The 19,140-nt window shown below is 41.4% G+C and overlaps 3 protein-coding genes across 7 annotated transcripts; 2 read left to right on the top strand and 1 right to left on the bottom strand.

The window, feature by feature from the left end:
* Positions 1-5,728: 5,728 nt before the first annotated feature.
* Positions 5,729-9,104, top strand: LOC147624960 (uncharacterized). 2 transcript variants are annotated; one of them, XR_015269022.1, is made up of 4 exons: positions 5,729-6,061; positions 6,746-7,976; positions 8,059-8,710; positions 8,798-9,104. XR_015269022.1 is itself a non-coding variant. In XM_086818905.1 (3 exons), the coding sequence occupies exons 1-3, from the start codon at positions 6,011-6,013 to the stop codon at positions 8,205-8,207; spliced, it is 1,431 nt and encodes a 476-aa protein (XP_086675031.1). In that variant the 5' UTR covers positions 5,729-6,010; the 3' UTR covers positions 8,208-9,104. The 2 variants fall into 2 exon arrangements, 1 of the variants encoding a protein (XP_086675031.1); XM_086818905.1 differs by having other exon boundaries at positions 8,059-9,104.
* LOC147624959 (uncharacterized) lies at positions 8,205-10,986 on the top strand. The gene is made up of 3 exons (XM_086817919.1): positions 8,205-9,188; positions 9,291-10,042; positions 10,810-10,986. Exons 1-3 carry the CDS (start codon positions 8,846-8,848, stop codon positions 10,984-10,986), a joined length of 1,272 nt encoding a protein of 423 aa, XP_086674045.1. The 5' UTR covers positions 8,205-8,845.
* Positions 10,987-11,899: 913 nt separating this feature from the next.
* LOC147624958 (uncharacterized) lies at positions 11,900-17,584 on the bottom strand. 4 transcript variants are annotated; one of them, XR_015269021.1, is made up of 18 exons: positions 17,211-17,584; positions 16,719-16,787; positions 16,488-16,556; positions 16,176-16,241; positions 15,590-15,661; positions 15,131-15,202; positions 14,968-15,033; positions 14,648-14,719; positions 14,485-14,550; positions 14,258-14,326; positions 14,077-14,145; positions 13,679-13,893; positions 13,443-13,571; positions 13,207-13,371; positions 12,963-13,100; positions 12,824-12,870; positions 12,577-12,678; positions 11,900-12,491 (listed from the first exon to the last, which is right to left on the bottom strand). XR_015269021.1 is itself a non-coding variant. In XM_086818902.1 (18 exons), the coding sequence occupies exons 1-18, from the start codon at positions 17,301-17,303 to the stop codon at positions 12,402-12,404; spliced, it is 1,716 nt and encodes a 571-aa protein (XP_086675028.1). In that variant the 5' UTR covers positions 17,304-17,580; the 3' UTR covers positions 11,900-12,401. The 4 variants fall into 4 exon arrangements, 3 of the variants coding, with proteins under 3 accessions (XP_086675028.1, XP_086675030.1, XP_086675029.1); XM_086818902.1 differs by having other exon boundaries at positions 12,777-12,870; positions 17,211-17,580; XM_086818904.1 differs by lacking the exon at positions 13,443-13,571 and having other exon boundaries at positions 12,777-12,870; positions 17,211-17,581.
* Between the last annotated feature and the right edge of the window lie 1,556 nt (positions 17,585-19,140).

Here is a 19,140-nt window from a genome sequence, read left to right as displayed (position 1 = left end):
ATGAGAAGATTCAGGAAGTGTGGAGATATTCTGGGAGATATCTTGGGAAAAGTGAAGAGGTGGAGAGAATCAAGTAAAAGAGGTAAAGATATTCTCGGAGAGGTGGAGTGAATCAAGGAGAAATTAGTGGGATTAGATGCTTGGATATGTAAAATCTATAAATTGAGGCATTGGCCTAATGAGAATTTGCTAGTTTTTGATTATCCATTCCTACATTAAGTTATTTGTTGCTAATTACTCACTAATTACGTCTTAAATTACATCTTAATTATTTGCTAATCAATTTATTAATGATGTTAATTCTAGTATTTGATCCACCATAGCTCATCACATTGCTCTAATTTCAACATGGTATCAGAGCCATGCCTAGAATCCATTAGGTTTATGAGCCCATTATCTAATTAATTAGGATTAGTAGATAATTAGGAATTAATTAAATTTTTAGTTATTTTTCAACTCACCTCTGTACCCCCAGCCAGTTGAGGAGATCCCTCTCCTTGCAAACATCAAATTAGCCCAAGCCCTTTTAGGTACTCAAACTAGACTCAAGGGGCTACACTCACCTCAAAGGAATTGAAGCAAATCAGTGCAGAATGCCGGCGGGGACAGCCCGATTTGCAGGCGTGTTTTTTCTTAGAAAATTTGACATTGCAGCTGCTCCAAATCAAATTGGTCTAATTCCTCATAGCTCCAGGGGTTTTCAAGCATGCTCTACAAGCTGGTGAAGTCAGAATTCAATTTCATCAAGTCTACAGTGAGATCCAAGCTCTTCATGAAATCTGCAGAGCGGTGACTTTGGTAAAACAGAGATTAAGCTTTCAATATTTGGTCAAATCTTGTGTTTCTTGGCTTAATCCTCTACTAGACTCATTGCTATTGATGGCCTTGGAAGCATTTAAGCTCATTTGAAGTCTAAGGCACCAGATCTGGACTCCCCACATACTCTGTTTTCTGCACACAAAATAGTGGATTAATTTGCTAATCAGTGGATTAATCAATGCTAATCACTATATTTTGGTGCAATTAAGGGTTTAAATTAACCATTAGGTATCTGATACAGATCCCTATAACTTCATATTGCAATTCGGAGTTGGTTTAATACTCCAACCATTCCTCGTACAAATTGGTTACCCTTGATTTAATGTAAGTTTTGGTAAAACTATGCTGATAAATTTGTGAAAATCATCATTTTGCATTTAACCCTTGGTTAATGCCTGTAAATCTCACTCAAAATCAAGATTATTCACAGTCAGAGTTGCATTTGGGAATGAGCATAAGAATGAATGCTATACGCATTATGTATTGGGCACATTACATTAGTGTAAAAATGGGATCATCATATGAGATTGGAAAGTCCATTTTGTTCTCGTGCCTGGTTGAGCTAAAATACAACCAATTGCAAAAGGCGAAGCATCTATATGTACGTGGAATAAATTATCCCAATCCCGCGGCCTGAGAATAGGTGCCGTCACTAATGCTTTCTTCAGCTTCTCAAAGGCTTCTTCACAATCCTCTGTCCATTCAAATACAACAAGGAGTGCGTACAATGGCCGTGCTATTTCAGCGTACATGTAGATAAATCTACGATAGTACTCGTTCTTACCTACAAAGGTTGGAGGTGGAATAAAGTCCTCTTTATCCACATCTTCTCTTTCTTTTTGTTGTTGTTGTCTCTTTTCCTTGACTTTCTGTTTGCGGAACTTCCGGTGACTCTTGCACAAGTGAGCGTGAAGCGTCTTGTTTCGTAAGCCTTCCAGGAAGATAGAAATTAATCTTCCTTGGCTTGGCTTCCCATCATCAGGGCATCGATTGATGTACTGCTTTAGCCTATTTATGCAATCTCGCACCGATTCTTGATCTTTTTGCTTAAAGGCATAAATTTGAGCTACCGCATTGTGCTTAATTTCCATTTTTGAAAACGCAGCTATAAAGCTCTTTTCCAGCCCATCGAAAGATCGCTTTGCCTCAGGCTCTAAAGTCTAAAACCATGATAAAGACTTACTCTCTAGCGTCAAGCCAAATCCTTCGATTTGTGTATGCATATCCGTGACTTGCTCTGCATGTATAGCTTGCTTAAAAGCTGTTATATGGTCATATGGGTCACCGGATCCGTCATACTTCTTGACAAGCTTTTGCAGTGTAGATGGTCTCACTTTTCTAGAATATTCATCATCATGTCTCGTATATGAGTCTCAGCCTCTAAATCTAGGCTCTTCAAATGTCAGTTCACTTGGTCTATGGGGTTCTCTTGGAGGTACATATCCACTTGCTCGTGGTCTTTCTTCTCCCCTAGATTCTCTAATAGCCCCGGGTCTCCTCGTAGGATCAATCGTTGGAAAGACTGGTCCTTTAGCAGTTGTTCGTATGGAAGGTGTTGGTCGAGCCACACTTGGGGTTCTAGCCCATGGTGGTGCTAGTGTTTCTCCTCGAAAGGCAGAAGGAGGTGATGGGGAGAATTGTGGATGAGAATGGCCAAGAGATGGAGGGTATAGAATTGATTGCTGAAAAGTGGGTGAACTTTTTAAGAGCTACTCCTAGCATGAAAGAGGACTGGTCTACCAAAAGCTTTAAAGCTGAGAGTAAGTTGCTTGAATTAATAAGTAATAGCATAGACACTGACAAAGCTAGATGGCTAGAAAGAGATATTGAAGTGGATGAATGCTGGGACACCTTAAACAAATTGGGAAAGGAAAAGTCACCTGGATGGGATGGGTTGTCTGTAGAATTTTTCATAGCTTTCAGGCCTTCTCTAAAGGATTTGGTTGGGAGAGTATGTAGAGATGCTTTTAGAATAGGAAACTTGGATAAAGATCTTAAGGAGGGGCTGATAACGCTCATTCCTAAGCAAGCAACCTGTGAAAGGATTAATCATTGGAGATCTTAAGGAGGGGCTGATAACGCTCATTCCTAAGCAAGCAGCCTGTGAAAGGATTAATCATTGGAGACCCATCACTCTAGTCACTATCATCTATAAGATCTTGGCTAAGGTAATTGCTATGAGGATTACCCCTGTGTTGCAGAGGATTGTCTCTAAAAGACAATATGGATTTATAAAAGACAGATCTATATATGATAACATATATGCTACAATGTTGGGCAGAGATTTGGCTCAGAGGACTAATCAGAAATGCATCCTTATGTAGCTGGACTTAGAGAAATCCTATGACAACAGAATACATTGGGCCTTTGTAGCTAGGGTTATGGAAAAACTTGGCTTTGGCATGAGGATGGAAACTTGCATCTATACCCTTACATTTGGAGCTCATTCTAAAATTCTTTTGAATGGCATAATTGTTGGGGGATTTGATATAAACAGACCAGTCAGACAAGGTTGCCCTCTTGCCCCCGTGCTCTTTGCCATTGCTTCCCATCCCCTGTTCATAGCATTGGAGATGCCACTATTGAAGGGAATGTTACTGGGTTGAAGCTAAGCAATGGGGAACAGTTTGGTAATTCAATGCTTTGCTGATGACTCTCTCCTTTTCTAACAAGTTGAAAATGATAATATGAGACTTGCATTTAGCATCATTCAAGACTTTGCTGATGCATCAAGTTCTAAATGCAATATACACAAATCCAAATTATAAGTTTGTCTGAGGACAATGATTTTGATCTAGAGAGATGGGGCTGTGAAGTTATTAAAAGAGGTCAAATGGTCAGACATTTAGGGGTCCCTTTTGGTGTAGATGTGACCAACAAACAACTTACAGACTAGGCCTTGGACAGGTTTAATTTGAAATTGAAGAAATGGGAAGGAATCAGAGTTTCTTTCCATGATAGAGCGACCTTATGCAATGCAGTACTAAATTTCTTACATTATGTTTTTGTGCCCTTTGGCAAAGAACATTGCAGAGGATAATTAAACCCATAAGACAATTCTTATGGAGAAATGGTAATTCTAATAAGAAGACTTTAGCCTGGTGGCTTGGGACAGATTGTCTGTTCCCAAAGAGGAGGGCGGGTTTGGCATTCTACATTTGCCCTCTCACACTAAGGCAAGGATGGCACTATTGCTCCCTAACTGTCTGCATTAGGAGAAAGTGTGGACAAAAACGATGAGAGAATTAGTTGAAAATGCTGGGGTATATTATGAAGGTTAATGGCATGATCTGGAGGACTGGAAAGATAAGATATTCTCTTATGCTCCTCTGAAGGTTACAAGCTCTTCTCTGGCCAAAAGGCTGTGTACCAACTGAAAAGAGATATTGGAGTTAATGCTCTGGGATGGCTGTGCTAGAGTCACAGGGAATTCTTTACAAGGCTTGGGTGTTTGGTGGTCACATAAGTTTAGCCCTCCCCTAGCTCTGGGGAGGATCCTAAAACAGCTAAAAGCTTGAACAACAAAGGTCTCAAGAGTTTGTCTGACTACTGGGCTCCTACTGGGATAGGGCCTTACTGGGATGGAAGGACCTTGGTCAAATAGTTGAGGAGTTTGATCTAAATTCCAGGGAGGGACGTTTGGTTAGAGTAGTGTTGGATGAGGTCCAGAAAAGCTGGTGTTCTACTGCTTTTGATGAGTCCTATTGGCTAAACGACTGGGTATGGTATAATGGGGCTAAATTGGATAAAGGGACTACTAAAGACTTGTATAGGGATTTAAGAAGGACTGAGGAGAATGTGATGTATTGTAATAGGATTTGGAGAACAAGTTTGGGGCCCAACACTTGGAGGAAAAGATGGAAAATGATCTAGAAACTGGAAATTTCTACTAAAGATCAAATCTTTCTTTGAGGGTTTGTATGGGTGCCCTTCCTCTGGGGAGTAAACTGGTGTAAAGGAACTTCACTAATGGGTGTTGACCTAGATGCAAAACAGCTTTGGAAGACGAAAAACATGCCTTTTAGGATTGCCCTACTATCAGAAGCACTTGGACCAGAGTTAGTAGATTGGTATTATAACTGTATTGGTGTGCAGGCTTACTGGGGGGACTAGGTATTAGCGAGATGGAAAAACAATGAGGAGATTGTGGATGATATTTTTAACATAATTAGATTCTATTGTTTGTGGGAAATATGGAATACCAAAAATTGTATCTTATTTTAGAAAACAGGTGATACAAGGTTGGATACTACCGGTTTGATGTATAAATGTGTACATATGTGTTGGTTTATACTTTTAGTCAATAAACTGAATAAAGAAGGGATGTTACAGATTATTCATGTTTTGCACGCTGCCATGTCTTGACACTACTTGGAAGAGGATCCCTTCAAGCATACTAGGCTGAGCCTATCCTTGTTGATGTGTATTCAGGTCATCTCTGTGCAGAAGCCAAGGTGCAGAGACCAGTCACGTTTAGGTCCCCAAGGACCAGAAGATGGTATAGGAAAGTGAAACAAATCAAATATACTTATGTAGCCTTCATTGAAAATCCAACATGTGCAAGACCTGTGGTCAAAGTATGGTCAAGGAAGGGGGATGTTTTTGAGGATCAGTCATCCAAAGGATGTATTACTGAGGCTCTGATGGAAGCATGCATTCAGCTGGGGTTTTTGACTTCCTTGGAAAACTCTTCTTTTTGTATTTGAAGATGGGAGATGGGATATGATTTGTAACATGTTGAATGGGGTTTGAGGGTTGTCAAGTTGTTATTTGAGATGTAACTGCCTTTTGGTATATTAATACATATCTATATTGGTTTAAAAAGAAGGAATTATAATATATATCGGTCGAGTACAAGGGTAGCTATGGCAGGGGGAGGGTCAGCCTCAACACTAAAGGGCACGGGACACTGGGGAAGCCAAAGATTTGGGATCGAGGGTGGGAAAGTGGGGGGACGCTGGCGGCTTCAATCTGGGCCGTCGGATGCAGTGAACTCGGGTAGCAACTGGTGAACTCGGGTTTCGGCTGAGCTGGCGCCCCAAATCGAAATTTAAAATAAACTCAATAGCCACGTTGGCTTGACGTGGAGGGCAGGCTTCTCCAGCGTGGCTTGCAAAAGGGCAGAATTTCAAATTTGTATGATGACGTCGTAGAGCATGTGTTGCATGTGTTCTGTAAAATCACCACGGCTATGGAAAGCTCTTCTCAGGAATCACTCAGATTGATTCCAGATTTAAACCAGGTACACACACACACACACAAAAACTCACACTTGCCAATCAACAGGCTCTCTCTCTCTCTCTCTCTCTCTCTCTCTCTCTCTCTCTATGTGAAGAGCCCCTTACTTAGGTTGATTTTGGATTTAAACCATGCACACACACACTGGATTTAAACCACGCATGCGTGCGCGCATGCACGCACACACACACACACAATTTTGCCACTTGAAATCAGCTTTTCTCTCTCTCTCTTTGAAGAGGTTTTTGCATTGAAGCTAAATGGATGCTCCATGAATATTGAAAACATGGGTCAATCAAGCCATCTAAAACAGAGACCACCTCATCTTTGCGAGAACAGATAAGAAAGAAGCGCTCATGGAGGGAAAAATGCATACATTGATTGCAACACTGTGTCTTGAGCAAAGCCTTGTAGGGGATACTTCTAGCCGTAGCGCTTCATTCATCATCCAATGTTTGATTACTTCTAGGACTAGCAGACCCCCCATAGCTTGTCATTGGCTTTGTGGACATTCGTAGAGCGGAGGGTGACATTACCTTTGAAGTGGCATTAGTTATAGAAAGGTTTGCCCTTCCTAGTGCCCTACATTGTTTTCATAGCCATAATAAAATTAGCAAACGATGCAAAAACTTGTTTTAAGAACATGTCCTACCTCTCTCTGCCTATCTAACTTGGACTTCAATAGCAGGTTGATTGGAATCCAACGAGTGACACAAGTGACTTCGCGGTGCCATGGCAGGCTAATTGGAATGCATCAAATGAGGCTGATTGGAATGCATCCAATGACACAAATCAGTTCATATTGGATGAGTATTTAGATAATACAACAAGTAGTGACACTACATCAAGTGACGACGCAGATGTATGTGACCTCTTCCAAGATGATAATGAGGGTGTTTTTCCAAGTTCATGGAGTACACCTAGGCTTGATTCATGGGGGGCATTGGATCCATTTACATATACATCAAGCTTTTTTTTCTCTTTCGATGAGAAGAGCTTCTCCTTAATGGAGAAAGATCTTAGAGGAGCTCTCACAGTGACGCTTCCAACATTAAAAGCACACGATGCAAGAGACTTGTTGGATTTGAAGAGGTGGAAAAGAATAAGAGAAGAGCTTTGTTTCAGCCCGCTTCACCTTTGCCTATGTTCGAAATCAACAGGATTGAAAATAGCATACATTGAAGATTGGGAGCGTATTGTCATGGCAGCCCATCGTCCTCTTGAGCATGGTGTTCATCATGGTGTGAATGCCACTATCAATGCAATCAAGGTAGAATGGTGCACCGACAAGAGGAGGCATGGAATTTCTCTTGACTATGTGAAAGATAGGATTATCGCTTGCGGCTGCCTGCTTACTGAGGTCGGGGAACAGACCCCTACGAGCAAAAAGACCATAGCTCCAGCATCAACAATTGTCACAACTAAGTCTCAAGTCAATCAAGAGTTGACCAACATCATGATCAAGCACCAAACAAAGCTAGTATTACTTCGATCCACAAAGAAGCATGGACCATCCAAGTGGGTGCAAGAGTACATGTGCCATAGGGCAGGAAGTATTGCTCGGAGAGGTGCTAACAAGAGAAGATTGCGGAGGTCCAAGAGGTGTGGGTGTCCCTTTAAGGTGGTCTTGCAGCACTCTCATGACACAGAGAAGGTGACCATGCTATTTCATGATGTTCACGAGGGACATATACCAGGCTCACGTGTTGACCTCTATTACTTGCCCGTGCACCCACATGTGATTGCTTGTTGCATGGATGACTTGTTCGACGTAGGGACATGTCGTCATGTGGCAAAAATGTCTACATCAAAAGAAAGATTTCACATACAGAATGCCTTGCCATTAGATCGTGTAATCTTTCGCTTCTTCATGATACCAAAAGAGGTGCAAATGATGTCATATCAAATGCGCACACAAGGTACTTTGCTTTGCTTTACCAACAATTCTCCTTGTAACTTTTGGTTGTTTTATACTTCTAATCTGCCTCTCTATCCTTGTAGGAAGATGTACAAACAATGATTGGGCTGCGATGTTTGGAGAGGCTCTTCGTTTGCAAGAACAGAACAAGGTTCTTTATGTTCAACCTTACAGCCAACGTTCTTTATGTTTGAAGCTCTTTCCCCTATTCTTGCCTCTTTATTCATCATGATTTCTTTGTAGGTTCTTTATGTTCAACCTTATAACCCACAAGCCTCTGATGAAAGTAAACGACCCTTTGTCCTCATCATTCAAGATGAGTGGATGCTACAAATTGCTCTTCGTTTCTCACGACACAACACTTGGGCAGTAGATAGCACATTCAAGACAAATGTCTTTGGTTTGCCCCTGTATGCTGCAGTTTTGCCCAACCAAAATGGCATGGGTATTCCAATATGGCTCATGCTATGCACTAATGACATCGGCACTAACCAAGAAAGTGTAGCCTTGGAGTTGACCTTCAAGATGATCTTCACAAGGTTGCATGGAGTTCGTCCGACGGCTATTATCATCGACAAAAACCAGCAAGAGTTGGAAGCCATTATGAAGATTGTTGATGTAGACCCCTATTGCTGGACACAAGATGAAGAAGGGAGACGACACCAAATTGCATGCCATGTCTTGCTATGCTGGTTTCATGTTAAGAAGGCATGGGTAGAGAACCTCCTACCGCAAGTAAGTCACCTTTTAAAAGCTAGATCCATTCTATTGTGCATATCATTATCAGGTGGTATGTATATTCATTTTATTTTGGCTGTGTAGGTTCCAAAAGAGAAGCGAGATGATGTGTATAGTTCCTTGTCAAATCTAATGCAAATGGCAAGTGAAGAGGCATTTGAAGAGAGATACCAAGAGCTCTTGCAGAGATATTCAGCGTATATCAATGTTCAACGATACATCTCGAATGGATGGTGTGCCACCACATGCATGTGGCGGAGAAGGTGGCCAAAGTTTGGGCGTCTATTTTCACATGGAAATGTGGATACAACAAACTTGGTCGAGAGGCTCTGGCAATACATCAAGTACACTCTTCTTGATGCAAAGATAAATAGATCAATTCTAGTTCTGTTACATGCTATTGCAGGGGATTCTCTAACGGGCACTTACATCGGCGGAACGCTACTTGAGTTCTTTAAGAACAAACAAGAAATAGGTAATGACCTCTTTTTTTCTCTTGTGGCTTGTCCCCCCTTTGTTGCTTGACACTCATGAAGAAAAGGTGTCGTGATACTAACCAGCTTTACGTACTTTTCAGCTGATTCTCAACGTTTTAGTATTCATGGATCAAGCAAGAGTCATACGTCCAGATTAGCAGCAGGTGAAGAAATCTTGAGAAGATTTGAGGCTAGTTCGTCCACCCTTCAAGTGATTGATGAGTCCACTTTGCTATTCAAAATCTTGAGTATGTCTTCATCTTCGCAATGGTATCATGTCAGTGTTCAGTCCAACTATTGCGATTGTCCAAGTTGGGGATCTGATTGTAAGCATCTTTATGGAATCCGCCTAATAATTCAACATCATTTTCCACATCTACATGCCATTTTCCCTGTCCTTGATAGTCTTCATTCTCTAAGTCAAATGGACGAGGACATTGATGTTGGGCTAAGTGAGCAGGACATGCCAGATAACATAAAGAGTGGTGAGTGCAAGGTTGTCAACATCAATGAGCAGATAGCTTGCTGCATTCAAGACATGAAAAGGGTTCTACATGTTTTGGAAGAGAATCTATCAGCATGTGACACCAAGTTGAAAGAAGCAATACTCCAGCAATTGAGCATCTCACAGAATAATATTTCAGCTTTGATTATCCCAAAGGAGATTGATTTGCCAATGAGGGGGTCCATCAAACAAATCCAAGCTCATGTTACGCTTACTCGGCTTGGTCACGGGAGACCGCATGAAGTAGCTACAACCGTATGTGATCAAGAGATAGCCTGCTCGCCTCCAACAAAACGTGCTTGTATGACAGGGGTCTTGAGACGTAAGCATCAACGTGGTAGGAGTCGGGTGCGGTTTGACAAGAGACCTCGCATATTTTGTCACCATTGCTGTAGTAAAACTCTCCTAGTTGATCCTATACAAAGTCACTCGTGCCATACATGCCACGCGCTCCTTCCCCTTTCAAGTAGACATGCCCCAGTTGGTTCAGAGGCTCCTCTTATTAACCGAGCTGTTAACCTCTACAACAACCTTTGCATTGAAAAGGGACTACTCATCTCATGTATGTATGGGTCACTTGAAGATGAGGAGAGGCACTTCACTATGCATTTATCTAATGGTTCAGTACTCGAGAAGGTCCTTGCATCCGAGCAAAGGATAATGCTTGTATATTAATAATGCAGATGTATTCAACTTGTACATTATATCATTTTGGAACGAGTGAGGAGATTTTTTGTCAATTTTGGTATAACCTGCTGCTCTAAAAACCAAATGTATATGCTTATTTTGGATCAGCTGGAGACTCAATGTTTTGTAAATTTGTATGTATGTTGTTTCTGTGAAGGGAATTCATGTTCAGTATAGCTTGATATAACTTGCTGCTCCAAAAACCATATGTGTCTGCTCATTATGGATCAGTCAAGAAAACGACGCTCAATTTGTGTTATGTTTTTTGACCATAGCTGATTTATACAGCCCTTGGGCATGTAATGCAAGACTAGATTCATGCAATCTTGTCCGAGCTTCTCTCTTTTTTTGTGTGCTCTTAAAACTGTATATACTTTTTGCATGGGTACACAATGTGGGTTAGAACTTAGTTTTACTTGGGTTGACAGACAGACATTAGTTATTTCAAAAGCTGGTGGTTTTGGTACCACAAGACCCTGCAGCAGAAGTCAGTTTATTTGCAACAGGTGGGATCAAGAGCGGGAGGCCTGGTTCTCGTTGGGAGAGGGCGGATGGAAGAGGGAGTTTTGATAATCAGCTATGAAACTTTTATGCTTGGCGTATGAGTGTTGTGGCTTTCCCTGCATATTATGTCGCATGGTCACTGTATTGATCTGTCACATCAACTCATTTCATGACTGACATGTCAAGAGGTAGTAGTTCCAACTGTTCAGTTGTTATGCTATTGTAGGGGATGGTCAGATCCGTCAATGTCTAGGGTCATGAGAAACCTCATCATTGCTGGTGCGTAAGCCGCCTTTCTACCAGCCAGGCACAATTCTCAATCAAGCTTTATAGTTTGAATGCAATGAACATGTTAATCTTTTTGTCACCCAAATTATGAACACTTTCAATACTATAAAAAGATTAAGATCATTTTACTAATAGCTTGATATTAGAAGGTAAAAAAGTGATCATATACTTTTATGGCTGCATCGGTAGAGCAAGATCTCTCTCTCTCTCTCTCTCTCTCTCTCTCTCTCTCATCATATACTTTTATGGCTGCATCGGTAGAGCAAGATCTCTCTCTATATCTCTCTCTCTCTCTCTCTCTCTCTATGTGCACCAGGACTAGCTTGAGAGTTTACACGTCCCACACAATCTACAAACAGAGACCATATCCAAAACGTGGAAGCACTTTGGCTCCTTACAATGCATGTTGGAGTGTCATTATACTCGATCTTCTCGCTACTTGGGCCAAGATATGGGGCTTATCTAGAGCAGCGGAGAATCTGATTCAAATTCAACATGAAGAGCTTCTAGTACAAGAGCATCAACAAGAACCATCATGTTGCGGAACTAAACTAAACACCAAATAGCAAAGTTGAAAAAGGAACCAACGGAAGCATATTTGTTGATAGACAATTTACATCGGAACCAAAACAAATTATATTGAGAAGCTAAAAAATATCATGTATTTCATGTGAATTGGCTGATACAAAACATCCTTAGATGCCAAATTATGTTTATAAAGATGTTCATAAGAAGTGTGTTGCCCACGACAAGCCAAAAACACCGCTTCAAAATCGCATAGCTGGTGCCAAAAATAGAGGTTGCTGCTCCAAAAAGCATCTACATGCTTGTCGCTCGTGCAGGACTCCGCGTCATAAGTTTGCCACCCACCGATAAGCCATGTTACACTGCTCCAAAATCACATCGCTGGTGCGAGGTTGTCGCTCCTACAGTGCTCCAAAATCACATGGCTGGTCCTGCATCTACATGCTTCTTGCTCCAAAGTAAAAAATGCTCCAAAATCACATGGCTGGTCCTGCATCTACATGCTTCTCGCTCCAAAGTAAAAAATGCTACTGTGCGTGTCATAAGAAGTGCGCTGCCCATAAAATAACATCCTTAACATGCTGCTCCGATGTCACTGCTATGTCACTGCTGCTCAAGAAAGTAAACATGTCATAAGAAGTGCGCTGCCCACAAAATAAGACATGCTGCTCGGATGTCACTGCTGCTCAAGACAGTAGACGTGTCACAGTTCTTCCAAAACACTCATGCACCATGTGTGAAGCTCCATCCTAAGCGTGCATACATCTTCATGTTGAAACCACTGATCTGTGAGCTGAAAAAAAGCAAAGCTGTAAGCGTAAATGAGCTTGCATGTTCTTCTTGAAGCAGCAAAGACGTAACACGAAGCAAGCACTTACCCAATTCTTGTCTACATTGTTTTGCAATATACCGGCAATGAGGTATCTCATAAACGCCATCACATAGAAGCCACAATCTGTGCTATTGTCCTGTTGCGGTACCTGCCCCAAATGATGCACATGTAACACCAACATTCAGCATGTAGAACATTCATAACAAATTCAACTCGCTACTACCAACAAATCAACGTCACCTTCACCTTAACGATTTTTAGTTTCAGCTCTGTCTCGGGGTTGAACAAAGCACCTTGAAGGGTTGAATCAGCCACATGCGGTGCCAAGCATTTTAGAGCACTGTAATCAATCCAAACCAGAACCATGTCATGTGTCATGCATTGTATGAGTATACATGAACAAAACCAACATGGAAGAGAATTTCAATTTACATGAACAAACTATCCAAGCACTCCTCTGGATTTATTAGTCCCAATGAATCCATGTATAACAAATAGCTTTTGTTCCCTTTTAAAAGGGGCACCTCCTCGTTCTTGTTAACATACAGGGTAAAGAGGGACCAATGATTCCTATTGCACACAATAGCCAGCCATTAAAAGCGCACAAATTTGAGTGCCAAGTGGTATGTAAAAAAGCATAGCCAAAATTCTTTACCAATGAAGTGACCACACACACCTGCATACAACGGGAAAGAAACATAATTGAATGGCTGACATATCCATTTTCTCGAAGAAGCGGGTGAGGAAATTCTCCACGCACTTACGTGACATAGAATACCACAAAGAATCAGCCCAAAACACCTTCTCAAGAATGTCCAATGGCAACTTGTTCTCCATCAACCTGTGCATGCAAGGAGGGAATGAAAGTGCATCCATGTAAGTGCACTAAAATGTTTGAAGTGATACACTTACATCCCAAACAAGGTCATGGTCCTAGTGGATGCCTCATTAACAAACATTTCCCTCAAAAAGCTATCATCTACGCGCACAAAGGTTTTGGATCTCATGGAAACAAAGTCAATGTCAGCCCCGGAAGCTAACCTGCAAGGCAAAAGCCAAACAAAAAAAAATGCAGCAAACCACACAAGCTGAGACTATCATGACAATACATGGTTTTGATAAACTGTCAATCGTGTAGAGCCTCTTACCTAGATCTCGCAACATTGCCCCTTGTTGCTACCAACCTCCCCTCCCCTTTCTCTGTAACAATAACCTGCATGTTGGAGATCTCGAATATAAATTCCATATTGTTGTATGCTTCAGAAAAAGTCGGCGATGATACAATAATCGGTGTTTCTTCATTGCTACTTTGCTTTGCACGAGAAGTCCTAATAGGCAACTTTTTCCTTGAAACCTCAAACACCTACACAATGGCAAGAAAACAATGCATTCACCCATTGAGTCCCTTTAGGACATAACAAACTCCAGGGTTGAATTAGCTGCACTTACCTGGCCCATGCAAGTAAAGAGAAGAGTGAACTAACAATGTAGGCAGCAACATGAAAAGCTTTAACAACTCGGCATAAAGGATATTGGAATCTCTTACGTTCTTTTGAGTGTTGTCCTTCTTTCTTGTATTCACGCATGGCCCAACACCCTCATGGGCTCCGGAATCCTGCAACAAACAAGAACAGGGCCCATGCAAGTAAAGAGAAGAGTGAACCAACAATGTAGAAGAACATGAAAAGCTTTAACAACTCGGCATAAAGGATATTAGAATCTCTTACGTTCTTTTGAGTGTTGTCCTTCTTTCTTGTATTCACGCATGGCCTAACACTCTCATGGGTTCCGGAATCCTGCAACAAACAAGAAGATGGCCATGGCCCAAACGATCTCAAAGTGTGAGGTGTATGGAGCCATGTTAGGCAGCGGCAAGGACTTGAACAAACTAGTGGGAAACCAAGATGATGTGACTCAGAGCAAGGAGATGAATGAAAAATATTAGAAAGCTTACGTTCTTCTTAGTGTTCTTCTTTTTTATATCCACACATGGCCCAACACCCTCACCGGTTCCAGAATCCTGCAGCAAGTAATAGCCATGCATAGTTGTATGCAATCTTTGCACCACAAACATGACTCGAAATGAGGGGATAAGTGAAGGAGATTAGAAATCTTACCTTATTTTGAGTGTTACTCTTCTTTCTTGTATTCGTGCATGGCCCAACCTCATGGGTTCCGGAATCAAAATCCTGCAGCAAACAAGAAGCATGGGCCAAATGATCTCAAAGTGTGGGCATGTAGTGAGTGAACTTGTGAACTTGGCAACAGCAAAGAAACTTGACAAGCTATGAGTGAACTTTGCATGCAGCAAGAAAACATGCATCAAGTTAATAAACTTGGTAAGCTGTGATGACTTAACTTTGCATGCAACAACTAGACAACACTAAGATTGAATGTAAGCAAACTTGGCAGCAAACTAAGAAGAATGTAAGCTTACGTTCTTCTTAGTATTCTTCTTTTTTATATCCACACATGGCCCAACACCCTCACCGGTTCCAGAATCCTGCAGCAAGTAATAGCCATGCATAGTTGTATGCAATCTTTGCACCACAAACATGACTCGAAACGAGGGGATAAGTGAAGGAGATTAGAAATCTTACCTTATTTTGAGTGTTACTCTTCTTTCTTGTATTCGTGCATGGCCCAACCTCATGGGTTTCGGAATCAAAATCCTGCGGCAAACAAGAAGCATGGGCCAAATGATCTCAAAGGCCACGCATGTAGTGAGTGAACTTGTGAACTTGGCAACAGCAAAGAAACTTGACAAGCTATGAGTGAACTTTGCATGCAACAAGAAAACATGCATCAAGTTAATAAACTTGGTAAGCTGTGACTAAACTTTGCATGCAACAACTACACAACACTAAGATTGAATGTAAGCAAACTTGGCAGCAAACTAAGAAGAATGTAAGCTTACGTTAATCTTAGTGTTGTTCTTTTTTGTATCCATGCATAGCCCAACACCCTCCATGCAATAGCCATGCATAGTTGTATGCAATCTTTGCACCACAAACATGACTCGGAACGAGGGCATAAGTGAAGGAGATTGAAAAGCTTACGTTATTTTGAGTGTTGTTCTTCTTTCTTGTATTCGCGCATGGCTTAACCTCATGGGTTCCAGAATTAGAATCCTGCAACAAACAAGAAGCATGTCCAAATGATCTCAAGCTGTAGGGCATGTAGTGAGTTGTATGTGAACTTGACATCAGCAAAGAAACTTGGCATGATGTGAATGAACTTGGCATGATGTGAATGAACTTGGCAAGGTGTGAGTCGTGGACAATGGCTAGTAGACACATTGCCAACTGTTCACCGACCCTTACATGCAACTATGAAGCCATGTTAGATTAGAAGACTTACGTTCTTCTTAGTGTTGTTCTCAAACTAAAGGGCATGTAGTGATTTGTATGTGAACTTGGCAGTACCAAAGAAACTTGGCATGATGTGAATGAACTTGGCATGATGTGAATGAACTAGCAAGGAAGGGATAAGTGTGAGGACACTAAGGAAGACGATAATGTTGTGAGCTAGTAGAAACATTGCACGTGCATTGATTGCATGCAAACTATTCACCAACCGTTGCATGCAACCATGGAGCCATGTTAATGAAGTAGATAGAGAACTTAGCAAGATTAGAAGGCTTACATTCTTAGTGGTGGTGTTCTTTTCTGTATCCACACGTGACCCAACACCCTCATGTGTTCCAGAATCCTGCAGCATGCCCAAATGATCTCAAACTATAGGGCATGTGAGTTGTATGTGAACTTGGCAGCAGCAAAGAAACTTGGCATGATGTGAATAAACTTGGCATGATGTGAATGAAATTAGCAAGGTGTGAGCTAGTAGACACATTACACGTGCATTGATTGCATGCAAACTATTCACCAACCCTTGCATGCAACTATGGAGCCATGTTAGTGATGTAGAGAGAGAACTTAGCAAACTTTGAAAGCTTACATTGTTTTTAGTGTTGTCCTCCTTTTTTGTATCCACACATGGCCCAACACTCTCATGGGTTTCAGAATCCTGCAACAAATAATATCCATGCATAGTTACAAACAATCTTTGCACTCGTGAATTCGCATACTTACTTATGCCAAGAAGCCCACATGAGCATCGCTAGGCACTTTCAACATCACAAACATGACTCAAAACGAGGGGATGAGTGAAGGATATTGGAAAGCTTACGTTCTTTTGAGTGTTGTCCTTCTTTCTTGTATTCGCGCATGGTCCAACACTCTCATGGGTTCCAGAATCCTGCAACAAACAAAAGGTGTGAGGTGTATGTCAACTTGGGCAATGACTAGTAGACACATTGCATGTGCATTCATTGCAATTTGCTTACCAACCCTTGCATGCAACTATGGAGTCATGTTAGTGCTGCAGGGAGAGAACTTGGCAAGCTGTGAGTGAACTTTGCATTGAACAAGAAAACATGCATCTAGTTAATAAACTTAGCAAGCTGTGAGTGAACTCTGCATGCAACAAGTAAACCTGCATCAGGTTAATAAACTTGGCATGCTGCGAGTAGACCATGGAAATTAGGCAATGGAAAGGACTTGAACATATTGTAGGGGAAGACCGTGAGAGAATGGCTAGGCACTTTCAAGGCAGCCATGTTAGTGAAATAGAGATATGAATCAGAACGAGGGGATGAATGAAAAATATGACAAAGCTTACGTTCTTCTTAGTGTTGTGCTTCTTTGTTGTATCCGCACACGGCCCAACACCCTCATGGGTTCCAAAATCCTGCAATAAATAATAGCCATCCATAGTTGTAAGCCCAACAACCTCATGGGTTACGAAATCCTGCAAATACAGCCATGCCAAGTGATCTCAAAAATGTAAGAAGTGAAGTTGACATGTGGTGAATAAACTTGGCCTGCAGCAAGGAAACCATGCGTGTTGTATGTGAACTTGGGAAATAGCCATAGACTTCGACCGTGTATATGACCAAGAATACATATAAATTGTAATCTAATTCAAGAACAATTAATTCAAGAGTAAACACATTGCACATCATGACTTCATCTGCTACCAAGGGGGCAACTGGCATGGAAGCTCAGAGTGTAGGAGCAACTTGGGTTGTTCCTGACATATAAGTTTGACTCAACCCCCCCCACCCCGCCCCCCCCTCCCCCCCCCCACACACACACACACACTCACTCGCACGCATACATGCAACTCAAACATACTTTGTTTTACAGTGGATTTTGTCCAGCTTGCCCAATTTATGGATACACTTTATTTGGCTTTCATTCTACCCCTTGCCCTACTGCCAGCTGAAGAAAGAAGAAGGCAAATTAACGAAAGCAGCCCAACAACTCAGTTCAGCCTTTTGAAATGGATAAGCCCACAAGAGAACATTGCACAACATGTCAAATTAACACATCAAATGAGCTCTAATATTTGCAAGAAAGTCATGACTTGTGAATTGAAGAAATGATAAATTGTAGTTACACAAATCATTCTCAGTATAAGAAAGCGTAAATTCTTCATAAGATAAAAACACATGTTCAAGAAGCATGATTCATAAGATGGAAAACAAGTTAACGAGCTTCAGGTGGCACTCTTTTAAGGTTGCTACACTTTCCACTAGATACAATCCTGAATACAAAGCTACGTTACATTCTGACTTAAGGAGTAGAGCTTATAGATCGTGCATTGCACAACTGTTGGGTAGGCTAAATCTCTAAAACCCATTCTTGGGCAGATTGGCAAGGTAAAAGACGGCTCAAAAACTTGAAGCAGAAATTGTGTGAGCAACGGCACACCACTGATCCACATTCAAGCGAGAACTCGCACGATATTTGAGCACATTGCACCTTTCCTTTCTGCTCCAACTGTTCGATACTTATGCCTTTCATAAACAAAGAGTCTTATGTGTGTGTTTGCCTTGTAAGATCGTCCCAGCTACTCCACTATCATACATTCTTACATTTTGTTGACAACAAAAGAACCTAAAAAAATCAGGGCATTAACTTCTCTTAAGTACATCTAGGAGACTCAAAAAGGGGAAACCAACTCCTTGGTGATAGCTCTCCACCCCCAGGCCCATCCATAACTAACCATAAGGCCTAACGCAAGCATTTAATAAATGCATCCTTGAGAGTAGAGCGAGAAGGGCACACATGATGGGTATCCTTTAGTTGAAAACACATCTTCATGAGATGAAAACACTTCAAAATTAAACCTTTTAGCTTCTAGATGCAGCAAAGCTTACCTCTTTGGAGATATTCTCATCTATCCGAGCCTGGATTTTGGCAACTCGAGCCTCTGCTGTTGACATGTACTTGTCCATCTTATCTTTCACCCAGCTTGCTATGAAGTCCTCTTTTGATTTGTTCTTGAACTGACTACAAAGGTTATCCCATGCGCGCTCAGCCTGCATGTATTGAGAATGCTCATACTTTTGTCGATTGATCTGAAACTTTCTTTCTTTATCTTGCGATCTTTCGTATGCCTGTCTCTTCCACCTCTGAGCATACGGGTGTGGGAAAGCACGAGCTACTAAGTTGCTCTTCGGAGGACGACCAAGTGGCAGCTTGGGAATATCAACATCTAACCCATGAGCAAGCTTTAAGTGCCCAATCATACTCTTTCTCTTTTC

This window comes from Cibotium barometz, chromosome 24 (assembly GCF_041138505.1).
Source record: "Cibotium barometz isolate CiBa-2024 chromosome 24, ASM4113850v1, whole genome shotgun sequence".
NCBI lineage: Eukaryota > Viridiplantae > Streptophyta > Polypodiopsida > Cyatheales > Cibotiaceae > Cibotium > Cibotium barometz.
Note: the sequence above shows the minus strand (reverse complement) of the source record. Positions and strands in the feature narration are given on the sequence as shown.